This window comes from Osmerus mordax, chromosome 27 (assembly GCF_038355195.1).
Source record: "Osmerus mordax isolate fOsmMor3 chromosome 27, fOsmMor3.pri, whole genome shotgun sequence".
In the NCBI taxonomy this organism is placed as follows: Eukaryota; Metazoa; Chordata; class Actinopteri; order Osmeriformes; family Osmeridae; genus Osmerus; species Osmerus mordax.
The window spans coordinates 1,279,637-1,295,636 of NC_090076.1; the positions used below are offsets into that span (position 1 = coordinate 1,279,637).

The 16,000-nt window shown below is 40.2% G+C and overlaps 1 protein-coding gene across 2 annotated transcripts in view; it reads right to left on the bottom strand.

The window, feature by feature from the left end:
• Positions 1–4,035: 4,035 nt before the first annotated feature.
• cdc14ab (cell division cycle 14Ab) overlaps positions 4,036–16,000 on the bottom strand; it is a 128,828-nt gene continuing 116,863 nt past the window's right edge. The window contains exons 13-15 of one of the 2 annotated variants that reach the window (XM_067230676.1): positions 14,310–14,432; positions 13,501–13,870; positions 4,036–4,717 (exon numbers count right to left, since the gene is read on the bottom strand). In XM_067230676.1, the coding sequence (XP_067086777.1) occupies positions 4,688–4,717; positions 13,501–13,870; positions 14,310–14,432 (523 nt within the window). In that variant the 3' untranslated portion in view covers positions 4,036–4,687. Of the gene's footprint in view, positions 4,718–13,500; positions 13,871–14,309; positions 14,436–16,000 lie in introns of both variants that reach the window. The other variant, XM_067230675.1, reaches the window with a different exon arrangement.

Here is a 16,000-nt window from a genome sequence, read left to right on the forward strand (position 1 = left end):
CACATTACAGGTTACAGTCATTCAAAGGTCCCCTAATTGGCAACTCAATACTGAAACTCTGGACCCGCTCTCCACCATCTTCTCCCCTCTTCTTCCGTTCCTTCCTGTACATATACCTCGACGACGACAGGTCAAAGGTCAAATAAAACTTATGAGCCAATAAGCTCACAGACATTCTAATGTAAATATGAACAATCTGTTTACATTATTATATAAAATATATGAAACTTAACAGCATTAATTTATCTGAACAGAAAAACAATAAACAAATGCAATATGAAATAAAATACTAGCAAGGGGCTACATGCCGATTGGTTGTTATGGAGAGGACAGGTGAGTGGCTAGCTGAGAGAACCGGAATGGACCAATCAGGAATCAGGAAGTTTTGGCGAGATTGACTAGGAGACAAAAAGACGGGTAGAAAACACAAAACGAAACACAAAGCCAGGTGGCTTTTTAAGCCCTCCTCCAGTAAAATTTCAATTTCTCCTGCCGAATTCTCGTATAAAAGCAGACCCAGCCCACCTCCAGTTGCGCTTATGTGATTGACACAGGTAAAAGACAAAAACAAAATCATGCAAAAGGCCTAGCAGGTTGTCACAACCTCTAAAAAGGTTAAAATACTGGAGGGGGACTTTAATGTAGTTTACCTCGCCCTTACTTTTAGCTGTACACCTATAATTATTTACCTGGTCATCTCTCCAAGCAGCCAGGGGAGAATGCTCGTGCTGGAAGATGCAGAAGGCTAGCAAGGGACATTCATGGCCAGGAGGCTGGAGAGAAATGCTGCGCTGACTTAGATGTGTCCGCTGCCAGCTGTGCTTCTTCAGTGGGGCCTCACATCAATCATGGTGAAAGCAGACCTTTATAACACAAATGTATTTTCTTCTATTGCTGTAGTTTCCTTAACTAGCATTTTTATGGTAATCTATTCCAACATATGACAAATAAGTTCACTAACAAAGAGCCATGATTGTCTGGTTTGTGATGTCTTAAAACAGTCACCTTTTGATCACATTTACTACTTATTATTGGAGGGCAATTTTGCATTGTGTGTGATTCTACCATTCTAATGTTCCAAATCACCAACTGATTGCTTTTGTACTTTGTTGCTAATAAAGAATGAAAGACTAAATGATTTTACCAGTTCAGTGAATTATATTTATTTAATTGTATTTGTTAAGTTCCAGTTAGTGTAGTTGGTGTTTGGTGTGAACCACTATACCATTTTTTCCTAATAGAGCATATGTAAAGATGTTTTAACATCCATTTTCATTTCTATCTCTACTCTTGATGCATGCCTATGTTTAGCCTCTGATCTGCACATCTGTCTCACTGACAATCTCTGGAGGAGGGGAACTCTTGAGGGGAACTGAATTGCTCCAAGGTTTCTTCCATTTTTTCTGAATTCGTTTTCCAAAGAGTTTTTCTGTGTCCTTCTTGAAGGTTGGTTTAGGTGTAGTTATATGGATGTATGTGAATCCCCCTGTGACAGCTTGTAAAAAGAGCTATTCCACGTTACATATTTCCAGATCTGGTCTCAGACATTAAAGCAAGTGCATGAACAGGTAGAGGGTCAGAGAAGTGTGTGTGTCTTGGTTGTGCCAGGCTGCCAGCACCGTTCTACAGCTCAATACCAGGCATAAACCTTTACAGGTTATGTTTTAGGGCCATTTAAAACATTTCTGTTTTACAAAGCATAAAACACTGCAGTTCAATGAGGACAGCTCTATCAAATGGCTTATGTCCCACTTTTTCTTTTCAAAGGGGCGGGACATAACCAGTTTTATCAAAGTTCCGCTTTTTAGCATTTAAAATGAAATGCATCTTTTCTTTTCCAAGTTCAAGTTCAAGTCTTTTATTGTCAGATGCACAGAACAACACAAGGTCAGACTGGGCACTGAAATTCTTGGGACAAGACAACACAAAGCAACCTGGCATAACATAACATATAAGTACTCAGAACATAGATTACATCTATGATAAGCAAAAAAATTATAAACCTCCGTATTTTGTGACTATAAGTCACACTTTTTTTCATAATTTGGCTGGTTCTGCGACTTATAGTCAGGTGTGACTTATATATCCGAATATATATAATTTAACATGTTTTGAAATGTTAATTCATACTGACATGAACCAACGAGTTCAACAGATTCCATGATGTGGAATGAGATTGGGAGCTTCGTGATGCGACTTATAGTCCAGTGCGACTTATCTATGTTTTTTTTCTCTTCATGACGCATTTTTTGACTGATGCGACTTATACTCCGGAAAATACGGTATTTCTTTTGAAAGACATGCAACTTCACATCACTTAAGATCTGTCTATTTATTTATTTAATTATGGCACATTTAGTCCTCCATAGCAAACAGTATACATTACGCTTGAAATGAAAAAGGTAGAAGAAAAATGGGTAATAATAATAATTTAAATAATTTATTAATATCAAGTTATGAAAATAATTTACTTGAGTAAATAAGTGTGCTTGTCAGATAACAAATAATAACTAGAGTGGGTACAATTTCTGGGGAAATTGTGGGGTGTGCTTGCGTCGGTTGCAGATGGGTCCGTTTTTATCCTGAAATTTTACAACTGATATTTCTGTATATTTTATATAAAAATAAATAATTATTTATGAAGATTGCATCGATTTAAAAGCATATATTTGTTGCTGCTCATTTACAATTCAAAATACTAAGAGTGAAGTGTAGAATTAAACGGTTGCCTTCTCATTTCCCCTGCAAGAGGGAATGGTGATAGGCTGTATAGCAGCCTCCTATAGTTGAAAGGTTGCATCAAAACAAAGAAATGGGGCAATCCTGTGTAAAAATTGTCCTAACCTCTATGACTTAAACGTCCCTTAAGTTTTTCCCTTCAAGTGATAATTTCAAGCATTTAGCCTACTCATATTGCATTCATTCATTAATAAAGAACCCCCTTTGAAACAAGCTTATTCTAACAACGTTGTCACCGGCAGCATCTCAGATGGAATCACGATTCAAACAGTACCATCTGCTAACTGGGGGCAACATCATGCCCCAATAAGCTTGACATTTATTTAGGGGGAAATGGCTCATTCAGAAAAAGTTTACTGTAGACAACTTGTCTATTTTCTCCCTCTCGATCTCTGGAAATTACTGACGACACATAGAGAAGTCATGGACTGATAGACATGTATTAATTCATGTATTAATTCAAACAGAGTCATTTGCTTTTGAAAACACGAAACTGTCTGGGAGACCGGTCCAGTCGTCTTATTGTTAATACTGTTTGACAGTCTTCTCTCCAGATCAACAAAAAAGGCTCAGAAAGGTGAATGTCCTACAGTTAGTTCTGGTATTTATCCCATTAAATGTGTGTTATTATTTGAAAATGGTGGTCCTCCAGCATTGTTCAACCTAAACAACCTGGAGAATATCTGTGAAGACAAAAATCTCTGACACTGTAAAACTGGTACATCCCGAAAGCTGCTATTGCAGGGAAAGGTTGCTCTATCACATATTGTGTTGGCATTGAGTACTTTTGCAAGCAAGACTTTTATTTTCCACAACATACTTTCCACCTTACAATATTTTGAGATTTTAGTGTTATCAAACAGAACAAAATGTCAATGTAGCGCGTTGCACAGAAAAGGGCATTACTGTACATTTGTTTCAACTTAGGCAGACAAAATAAATCTTTGTGGACCTACAATGTTCCACTCACATTTATGATGTATACAATACTTTACAATTCATACATATCCCTTTATAACAGACACTCACATACGCAAACATTGGTCCCCACACAAGAAAGGTATTCATTCTTACTTTTATTTTGTGTCTTTATACACACACCCATGCTATGACTTGAGTTGACTTGTATTTCCTATCTAGCTCAGGGGCTGGCTAAAGCCCAACACCATCTTGCTGACAGTCAAAACTTTGATCAACATACGTGATGTGTAGTTCACCCAGGACAAAAATTATGTACAATCAAAAACAATGAATATAAACACACTGGTTTCGTATCCAAACACTTCAAAGGTCCCTTTTCAAATATAGATAAAGATATTTTATGTAAAAATATTTGCTTAATGTAAAATTATGTACATAAGGCACATAAATACAGAATATAAAATTATGTATGTAGGTTATAACAGATAAGCCAAACTTCTTACAGAGTGTCTGAAGTTTATTATTTAGTGTCTTAAATGTTTTCTATTCAATACATCATGTCAGATTATTTGACAAGTTTCTGCTCAATTCTGCCACTACAATGAATAATAACAATCATAATAAATACTTATTCATAATCATCATTTAAATTATGGATAACTTGCATTGACTTCATCCAACATTAAGGGAGTGAGAAGATACATGTAAAATAAATGAGAACCTGTGTAAGAAATTAACCTAAACTTAAAACAACAATGGAATTCCCTTCAAGGAGGTATCAAAGACATTGACATTGTAGGCCAACCCGATTAAAAGGGTTTGTATCTCTTCCAGATGCTTAGAGAGTAGTTGAGTACACAAAGCACAAGCAGGTCTATCAAAAAGATGACACAATGAAGGTCAGATGACAACGTTGATGGATATTAGAGAAAGTACTGTCTTGATGAGAAGTTAACAGAAGTCTGAGCAAAGATCGATGTATTGGGGTGAAATCTCTGTTCAATCCTATCCAAGTTGCACTGAGACTTCAGTACTGGTCATATTCAGATTGAAGGAACTGTAAGGGAAGAATTTTAGACAGAAACATGTCAAAGACACATGACTTATGTGAATTCATGTGCATGACTATACATTTTATTGAAAATGTCAAAACGAATTGCAGTATGTAGTATTCCTTAAAATAGTCAAGACAAATTGGATAACAAATGAAGTATTGACAAATAATGATGTCTATCTCTTAATATTATTGGTAGTAGTAGAGTATTCTGTTTATTCATCAAGTTATTTTGTGAATGTTTTTTTTACAATTCATTGAAACGTTGTATTTAATTAGGTTTAGAAATATTTTCACGGTTTAACTATTTTAAATCGGTATATTTAAACGACAATACATTTTTGTTACTGAATAATATATTACAGCCAACATCATGTTTCTAGTCATTCTTTTTTGGGGGGCAGTATTTTAACTTTTTAACTAACTTTATCAATTGACACAATTCTATGCAATCCAGATAGTCATTTGGAACAGCCTAATTATTATGATATAATTCCCATAACAGTAGTAATTTTAAAACCATACTGATCATAATAATCGACCCAATACTGAACAACTATATAAATCTCAAGTGTTTAATGCAGCACTCTATGATTGGCCTTAGACATAGTCAATAGTAAAATATTACATATCTTCTGAAGAGAAGTATTATGTGTGTACTGTGTAGACACCAGAGGTGGGAGTCCTGTCTCGAATAATGACAGAAATCTGTGTGTGAGTTTAAATTTGAATGGGTTTAGTTTCTCACACTCAACTAAAGAACCGGACATTCTGCAAAGTTCATATTCTGCATAGGTCCTATAACCCGACGGAGTGCAGTGCCGGGATCGATGTGGTTCGGTGCGTTCTGATAATCAAATAATGAAAAATAATGAAAAATAATTCGCTGCAGCTTGGCTTGCTCTCCGCGTCACAACCCCTACACTCTGGTCCTCTGGTCTGCAGGGAGTTTCCTAGGAAAATGTTGACTCGAGAACAGGGCACTGCAAAGTTAATATTTTGCAGGTGTCCTTTTTATAATCCAACGGACAACAGTAAACTACGGCAATTGAACTAATGCGATCAACGAAAGCATTTGCAATGAAGTAGGCTACCGCAATGAGATAAAGGCATTCGCAATGAAATGAAACTAAGCGTAGCAAGGAAAAGAGGGAAATTCTGTCGTTATTTAGAAGCGAATTCACCTTTACAACCGAAAATCAGGTGCTTTCAAATGGGACTGGCTAGCGAACAGAACAGCAATATAAAGTGGATATATTTTCGGTATCAGTGAATTTTGTTACATAACTGTGTTTACTGATGTCAAAACTTAAGTAGCCTACCGCGATTGAACTAATGCGATTAACAAAGGCGTTCGCAATGAAATGAAACTAAGCAAGGAAAGTAGGAAAATTCGCTTTTACAACCGATAGTCAGCTGCTTTCAAAAGGGGCTGGCTAGTGAACAGAACGACAATATAAGGTGGATATACTTTCAGATAGCCTATATAGATCAGTGAATTGTTATAATGTGATTACTGATGTAAAAACTGCCAGCACATTGCAAATGTACAAGCGCTGTATGGTGAATGTTTAGAATGTTTGTGCTGGTAAGACAATATAGTACATTTTGATCAACATAACATAAGCAATTTATAACGTAGGAAACAGCAGACAAATAAAAGCTACATAATCATTTGCATGAATATAGGCTACCACAGCATTGGCAATTTGACTAGAGTAGATGTGGAGGTTGAACAAGTACTTCAGAGATGACAGAGAATTTCAATTGTGATCTGAAAAATATAGGTTCCAAAACCACTGAGAAGAAATGTCACCACCAGCTGCATCACGGGCACTGCACTATATAATTCTAGGAATCTGTCTGTTTCACTGACTGCATCACGGGCAGTGTGCACTAGTTGTTTTGAAAAACACAAGTGAGGCCAAATCCCAATACTCTGTCTTACCCTTACCCCTAGCCCTTAGTTTACCCCTAGCCCTTAGCCCTCGAAACTGAGGGGTAAAGGCTACATAGCCCCATGAAATGAGACACCACCTGGTTACGGTCACGTATATCGATGTCTCCAAAGCAAGTAGTGTTATGCACTGATATCAAACTAAATTCGCCTCTAATGGAGTTTAGTTAAAACTGTAGACATGCATGGAGTCCATTCAAGGCTAATCTGAGAAATGCGGGACTGTTGTTCAAATCAGCAATGTAACGTTAGCGTAGCAAACTAGTGATTTTTAAAAACGTTTCAATGAAGAAAATGGTTGCAAATACATATGTACAGGACTGTGGAGAGCACAAAACAAGACTCATCATTTTTTAATAAATTATTTAAGCCGAAAATATTACATTTATGGGACTCTGGATGATCTGTCTGCCATTGTTGCAGGTTGAGCAGGATTCACATACCCCTAGGTTTCAAGTAAGCTCCCGAAAACACTTGGTTTTAAGGGGTGTATACCCCTTCGTCTTAGCCCTACCCCTCGATCAAAAAGAGTATTGGGACACCACTCACTCTCACGTGAACGTGAAAAAGTAAGGGCTAGGGGCAAGGGGTAGGGGTAAGACAGAGTATTGGGATTTGGCCTTAGTCTCAAGTCTTCATACTTAAGTCCCAAGTCAGGGCAGGCAAGTCCTGAGTCAAGTCCTAAACTTTGAGTTTAAGTCACATTGAGCTCTTCACCAAATAATGAAATCTTAACAGTGTAATAATATCTGGAATTTACACAAATCATGAACTCTTACAAAAAATTGTTACATTAATTTAAACGATGGTTGATTCAGGAAATGGAGGGAAATTAATTTTGGGGCACACTTTCAATCTTTGGGCTTGCGAGAAAAGTATCAAGTATTTTTAAGTCAAAAGTCTCAAATCCACATGACCCGAAGATTCACAACGAACCATCGTGATTGCAATTGTTTTGCGACAACTTTACCCAATACAAAAACAAATAAAAAGCATTTTATTTTAACTTCGCGATGTGGGGGGTCTGAGACAGCCCGACAGTTAAAAGAAAATGCTTCACTTTGTTTTTGTATGCGGTAAAGTTGTTGTAATACGACGGTGGGTCACAATGACTGATGGGTCAGAATGACCCACAAGGGTTAAAGTCAAAGTTACATTACATTTAGTCATTTAGCAGACGCTCTTATCCAGAGCGACTTACAGTAAGTACAGGGACATCCTCCCCGAGGCAAGTAGGGTGAAGTGCCTTGCCCAAGGACACAACGTCATTTTGCAGAGCTGGGAATCGAACCGGTAACCTTCAGATTACTAGCCCGACTCCCTAACCGCTCAGCCACCTGACTCCCATGACTCCTGTCATCAAGGCAAAGGGTGGTTACTTTGGAGACGCTCAAATAAAAAATATATGTTAATCAGTTCAATCAGTTTTTTATATATTAGTTTTATTCTACAATGTTGAACATGGTGTGCTCAAATATTTGACTGGTACAGTGTCTGCTATAAGTGTAAGGACAGACAAGTTTAAATTACCATTATGGCTATCAATTTAGTACATATGCTAATAAGACACATTCACCAACTAAGAATTACAGTGCTTTTAAAGTTCAATTCCCCCAATTTTCTGGGATATTTGGCTTATAGGTGTTTCTAATTGATCAGGTGTTTCCTGTTGCATTGCTGTTTCACACAAAATAGATGTGGATGTGTAGTCTCATTGTATATTTTTGTCCTCAGCAAATAAACCTGAACTTTGAAAAGGAAAATACAACCCCAATTCCCCAAAAATTGGGGTTGTAGAATGCAATGATTTGCAAATCTCAAACTCATGTCATTCACAATAGATCATTGAAAATATAGAACATGTTTAAACTTAAGAAATGTACAATTTTAAAGAAAAAATAAGGTAATTTGGAATTTTCAACTCAAAGTTGGGACAGGGGCAATAAAAGACTGTGAAAGTTACAAAAAATAAACAGCTGGAGGAACATTTTGCAACTAACTAGGTTAATTGCAAACAGGTTAGTAACATGATTGGGTTAATAAAAGGTCTCTTAGAGAGGTAGTCTCTCTCGGAAGTAAAGATGAGCAGAGGTTCACCAATCTGCGAAAACCTCCATATTGTGGAACCATTTCAGAATAATGTTCCTCAACGTAAAATTGCAAAGTCTTTGAATATCTCATCATCTACAGTACATAATATGATACAATTATTCTAAGAATCTGGAGAAATCTGTGTAAGGGGGGGAAATAAATACTGCATGCCTGTTATCTTCAGGCATAAAAAGCAGATATTATTCTGTAACGGAAATCATTGCATGGGCTCAGAAAACCTCCAGAACTCATTGTCTGTGAACACAGTTTGCCGTGCCATCCACAAATGTAGGTTAAAACACTATAATGCAATGAAGAAGCCATATGTGAACATGATCCAGAAACACTGCTTTCTTCTCTGGGCTCTTGAAGATCCAAGATAGCGCCAATGAAGGCTGCCTCAGTCGTTATGTGCGCTCTTTTTTGTCTCGTTTCGTCTGTTAATTCAGTGTTCTGCCAAGATTTCCGGGGTTCTCTAACGAGAAGTACTTCTAAACATCAGGACTACAACTCCTGTGGATTTATTTCCCACTTTTCTGCTTCCAGCGGCAGAATTAGTGGGAATTATAGTCAAAGCCACCCTCGGCCTTGTCCTAGCAGCGAAGCATCATAGGAGAGGCAAACGAGCCAGTGCACTGGTGCGACTCCGTCAGTGTGGGGCACGCACAGCGTTACCGGGGATATTTCTCTCCAACGTGCGTTCACTGAGCAACAAACTGGATGAACTTCAGCTACTGGTGTGGAAAAACAGAGACTTTCATTCATCTTCCGTTTTGTGCTTTACGGAGACATGGCTGAGTGAACTGATCTCAGACTCTGCGCTGCAGCTAGCAGGTTTCAAACTGCTGAGAGCGGATCGTGACCCTGTGTTTTCTGGCAAAACGAAAGGCGGTGGTATTTGTTTTTACATTAACAGTGGCTGGTGTGAAGATGTGACAGTGATTCTGCAGCACTGCTCTCCTGATCTGGAATCATTTTTTATTAACTGTAGATCTTTTTACTCGCCACGTGAGTTTGCATCATTCATTCTGGTTGCCGTCTACATGCCTCCGCAGGCTAGCGTCAACGAGGCTCAACTTGTGCTTGCCAGCCAGATACTGAGTGTGGGGCATGAAAATCCAGATTCCTTGGTTATTGTGCTAGGCGACTTTAACAAAGGCAATCTCACTCAAGAACTCCCCAAATACAGACAATTCATCAAATGCTCTACCAGAGAAGGAAACACCTTGGATCACTGCTACTCTTCAATCAGCAAAAGCATACCATGCGGCCCCCGAGCAGCACTGGGTCACTCTGACCACGCCATGGTCCACCTGATTCCTGCATACAGGCAGGAGCTAAAGCGCTGTAAGCCTGCTGTGAGGACATCGAAACAGTGGACCAGTGAAGCTATGGAGGATCTGCGGGCGTGCTTGGACTGCACTGACTGGGACATGTTCACGACTGCTACCAATAGTCTGGATGAGCTCACAGAGGCTGTGACATCATACATCAGCTTCTGTGAGGACTGCTGTATACCAACATGCACCAGGGTCAGCTACAACAACGACAAACCCTGGTTTACAGCTAAACTCAGAAGGTTGAGGTCAGAGAAAGAGGCCGCGTTTAGGAGTGGGGACAGAGACAGTTTCAAGGAGTCGAAGAACAGGTTTAGCAAGGCGGTGAAGGAGGCAAAACGACTGTACTCCCGAGAGACTAAAAAAACAATTCTCTGCAAACGACTCTGCTTCTGTCTGGAGAGGGGTCAGGCAGATGACCAACTTCAAGCCCAGAGCCCCCCACTCCACTAACGACTCTCGCCTGGCCAACGACCTGAATGAGTTCTACTGCAGATTTGAAAGACAATTGGACAGTCCTGAACTACCCCTTCGCACCCAGGAGGCCTCCCCCCTCTACAGTGACGACTCTCTCCATTCAGGAGGGTGAAGTTAACAGACTTTTCAAGAGGCAGAATCCCCACAAAGCAGCTGGGCCGGACTCTGTCTCTCCAGCCACCCTCAAGCACTGCGCTGACCAGCTGTCTCCGGTGTTTACCTACATCTTTAACACCTCCCTTGAGACATGCCATGTGCCAGCCTGTCAAGTCCTCCACCATCATCCCTGTGCCCAAAAAGCCAAGGCCAACAGGACATAATGACTACAGACCCGTCGCCCTGACCTCTGTGGTAATGAAGTCTTTCGAGCGCCTGGTGCTGGCACACCTTAAATCCATCACTGACCCTCTACTGGATCCCCTGCAGTTTGCCTACAGAGCCAACAGGTCTGTGGACGATGCAGTTAACATGGCCCTCCACTTCACCCTACAGCACCTGGACTCCCCAGCATCCTCTGCCAGGATCCTGTTTGTGGACTTCAGCTCTGCCTTCAATACCATCATCCCCGCCCTGCTTCAGGACAAGCTCTCCCAGCTGAACGTGCCTGATTCCACCTGCAGGTGGATCACAGACTTCCTGTCTGACAGGAAGCAGTGCGTTAAGCTGGGAACACAAGTCTCTGACTCCCGGTCCATCAGCACCGGATCACCTCAGGGCTGCGTCCTTTCTCCTCTGCTCTTCTCCCTGTACACCAACAGTTGCACCTCCAGTCATTCGTCCGTCAAACTCCTGAAGTTTGCGGACGACACCACCCTTATTGGGCTCATCTCTGGTGGAGACAAGTCTGATTATAGGTGGGAAGCGGCCAACCTGGTGACCTGGTGCAACCAGAACAACTTAGAGCTCAATGCTCTTAAGACAGTGGAGATGTTTGTGGACTTCAGGAGGAACACAGCCCCACTCACCCCCATCACCCTGTGTGACTCCCCAGTCAACACTGTGGAGTCCTTCCGCTTCCTGGGCACTATCCTCTCCCAGGACCTCAAGTGGGAACTGAACATCAGCTCCCTCATCAAGAAAGCACAACAGAGGATGTACTTCCTTCGGCAGCTGAAGAAGTTCAACCTGCCAAAGACAATGATGGTGCACTTCTACTCAGCCATCATTGAGTCCATCCTCACCTCCTCCATCACCGTCTGGTACGCTGCTGCCACTGCCAAGGACAAGAGCAGACTGCAGCGTATCATCCGCACTGCTGAGAAGGTGATTGGCTGCAATCTGCCTACCCTCGAGGACCTGCACACCTCGAGGACCCTGAGGCGAGCGAGGAAGATTGTGGCCGACTCCTCCCACCCTGGACACTCCCTGTTTCAGTCACTCCCCTCCGGCAGAAGGCTGCTGTCCATCAGGACCAATACCTCACGCCACAAAAACAGTTTCTTCCCTTCCGCTGTTGGCCTCTTCAACAAGGCCAAGGGTTCACACTGACTTCATGACTCAATGTCCTTAAAACACACAGCTTTTTGCACTGAACTACACAATCTTGTACCATTTGTATTTTTTGTAATATTTGTATTTTTTGTATTTTTATATTGTAAATTACTGCAACTTATATTTTATTTTATATTTTATTGTACAGGTTATTTTAATTCTAATTCCACTTACTACTGCTAGTTATGTACCCTTAGTATAGTTAGTCCTCATATTAAAATTTTAGATTCCTATATGTTTAATGTTTGCACCTTCCTGCCAAAGCAAATTCCTTGTCTGTGCAAACTTTCATGGCAAATAAAACCCATTCTGATTCTGATTCTAAAGCTCATTTAAAATGGACTGAGGAAAACTGGGAAAACTGTTCTGTGGTCAGACAAATTGAAATGTGAAATTGTTTTTGGAAACCATGGATGCTGCATCCTCTGGACTAAAGAGGAGAGGGACCATCCGGTTTATCAACGCTCAGTTCAAAAGCCTGAATCTCTGATGATATGGGGGTGCATTGAGCAGTTGCACATCTGAAAAGGCACCACCAATGCGCGAAAGGTATATACAGGTTTTAGAGCAACATTTGCTTCCATCCAGGTGACATCTTTTTCAGGGGAGGCCTTGCATATTTCAGCAAGACAATGCTAAATCACATACTGCATCTGTTACAACAGCATGGCTTCATAGTAGAATAGTCTGGGTGCTAAACTGGCCTGCCTGCATTCCAGACCTTTCACCAGTTAAAAACATTTGGTGGATCATGTAACAAAAAATATGACAAAGAAGACCCAGGACCGTTGAGCAGCAAGAATCCTGTATCAGACATGAAAGGGACGACATTTCTCTCCCACAAGTGGACCCCTCAGTTCCCATACAGACTTATTAAAAGAAGAGGTGAACTAGGTATATCTCAGCCATCCGTCAGTAGAACATTGCATCAAGCAATAAATACCCTCTCCAGACCCCACATCGACAATTAACATGGCTGCCTATTTGCAAATTTTTTACGAGATGCACATGCAAGAGACTGACATTTAGCTGAACATAAACTTGTTTAATTAGTGACGCTTTGCCTAGATTTTGAAATATTTTAGAATATGCCAAAAAAAATAAATTAAAATATGTATTTGAATATGGCAGCATGATACCTCGTTCGAAAATATTTATACGATTAAATCACTGACAGAGACCCATCAGCCAATCACTGTTGGCATAGTCAGTAAGCTTGTTGGCAGTATCCATGGCAGAGGTCAACCCCGCCCTTTTTCCTAGCTTAAGATTTCTCCCCATTCCTTAGTAAAAGTTGGTCTCAGCAACTTTATGAATAGGTTTTAGGAGGAAACTCTTTGCTTAAGAACTTTTACTGCTATTTAGGAGAACTCTTAGTGGCAAGAACTGTTTTGTGAATATGTCCCCAGGTAGAGGAGTCTAGTCACACTTACTGGAATGGAGCGGCAAAGACGGCGAGTGGAGGGTCCACTGAACCCCAAGTATCTATCCTGGGTTCGGTAGTGTCCCAACTCCTGGGACGCCGCCCCTCCAGGATGGTGGGGTGCTGAGCTACCATGGGCATAGGCAGCGCTTTTGCTGAGGCATGCAGTGCCAGCAGTAGATGTTGGTGAGTTATTGTACTGATTGTTGTTGTTAACCTCATGGTGGGGATTAACATATTTTCCATGCCCAAGTGTGGTCCTGGCTGATGGGGAAATTGTGGAGAAGGTAGAAGGAGAAGAGAATGGCATCCTACTGTCGTTACATTCCACTGCATACAAGTTGCCTAGGGAACTGGCAAGCCTGGAGTTGATAGAAGAACTGTGTATGTTTGTGTCATGTTTGTGTGTTAGGGTGTGGAGTTGGGGGTGGGGAGATGGTGGTCACAAAGAAGGCACAACAAGGTTCAAAATAAATGTTACTGATGCGGAGCCCATTAAAACTTTTTTACAATGAATTATATGTACTTTATGTATGTATTTTCTATACAAATAGATACATCCATTTGTAAAACATCCACCTTTTCAACAAGTGTCACAGAATAGGACAATCTCAAAAAGACCACTAAAGGACAAAGACAACCAACAAAAATAAGACTAAGACAGAACAGTGAGAAAGAGAAACAAAGTAGCTAAAGTATAAATGCAGCCTGCAGGACATTTACAAATAATAGATATCTATACAGATATAGATGATAGATATACACATAAACAGTGGAAAATCTGTTGACATCTCAAGAGCTAACGTTGATTTTGCTCACCCCTTTAGGTTAAAAGATGACGATGAAGAATTACAGCTGATTCTTTTGGCAGAAGCAGAGGGTGGTACTTTGGAGACCTTCACGGGGAATATAGGTCCCTGGGTGTTTGTTCTGAGATTTGTCCTGCTGGAAAAGGATAAAAAAAGGAAAGATGGTGGAGGGTGATTTTGGTTCAGTTTGTTCACTTTGTCAACATATGCTAACATCGATGATAAATCCAGGAAAACTTCACATTGGATTACACCCCTACTGTTAGATGATGGCCTATATTTTGGAATCGCAAAGGCTCCTTACATTGTAAGCGCTACAAATGGTACAGGCAAAATGAAAATTGCATCTTGTTGGTGTAATTTACCAGGAGTAAAGACGGACAATGTCATTCATGTGGAAGCAATAATTTATCATTTGATAATTAGGCTTATCTCTATAACCAATCAGGTGCCCAATGGTACAAATGGGGGTTGTGTGAAATGAATGAGAAACTATGCTAGAGATTAAGAACAAACATTTTTATGGAAATTCACCAAGGTAAAGATAAAAATAAAAGATATGTCTAGAACTGTGTGGGAGGATTTAGTCGTGGCTGTCAGTGCATCTTTGTCTGGGCTCTGAAGAACACAGGTTTAATGAACCGTTTAATGATACCTGTCCAGAGCTTTGCTCTTGAAGACAGTAGGAAGTTAAGAATTCAGTGATACAAAAGTAATGTGCTGAGCCAGGGTAATAGACATCAGTAGGCTAACCTATTGCTTTGCAGACAACCTAAACAATTATTGAAAACCTTGCGATTCACATGTATGGTATTGTGCTCTACAAATAAATTTTCTGTATTGATTGATGGTCTTAGAATAATGATTATACGTATCTCTCTAATAATGCCAGGAATCTGTGAGCGTGTGTGTGTACAAATTAGTGCTGTCAAACGATTAAAATATTTAATCTCGATTAATCGCATTAATGTTATAGTTAACTCACGATTAATCGCATTAATGTTATAGTTAACTCACGATTAATCGCAATTAATCGCCATTTTTATCTATTCTAAATGTCCCTTGAATTCTTTTTGTCCCATAATTTTTTGTCATTTTAATGCTCTTATCAACATGGAAAAGTGGATTGGATTGCTTAGTTAGTGCAAATGTTTTTTTTTTTTTTTTAAACAACATTGCCTGGCTTTGAGAGGGGGCAGAGAATTCGCATCAGCTGTGTGCTTGGCCATCAAGTGGTATTTCAGACTGGACGTGCTGGGATGATAGCTCAGTTCACAACGACAAAACACACAGATCAATTTGGTCTTGTCAATGGAACCATTTGGCAACTTTTTAAAAGTAACCTTTCCATTCAGAATCTTATTGGCATCCATTTCGGTGTCTCGCGCTCGCTATCCACTCAAAACGTAACGTTAGCCTACTACTCTTAAACCGGCTCACAAGCCCAAACAAGTGTGTGCGGCGTGCCTGTTGTTTTGTTTCCGGTCTAGCTAGATCCGGTGTGGTGTTGTAGTTTTTATAACGTCAGTAGTCGTTGCAACAGCATGTGAAAAAAACGAAGTTTGCTAGGCCAAAAAGAATGTTAATTTCGCGATAAAAAAAATTACGCCGTTAAAATGGGTTTGCGTTAACGCCGTTAATAACGCGTTTAACTGACAGCACTAGTACAAATTAGAATGGATTTAGTTTCCCACAATTATC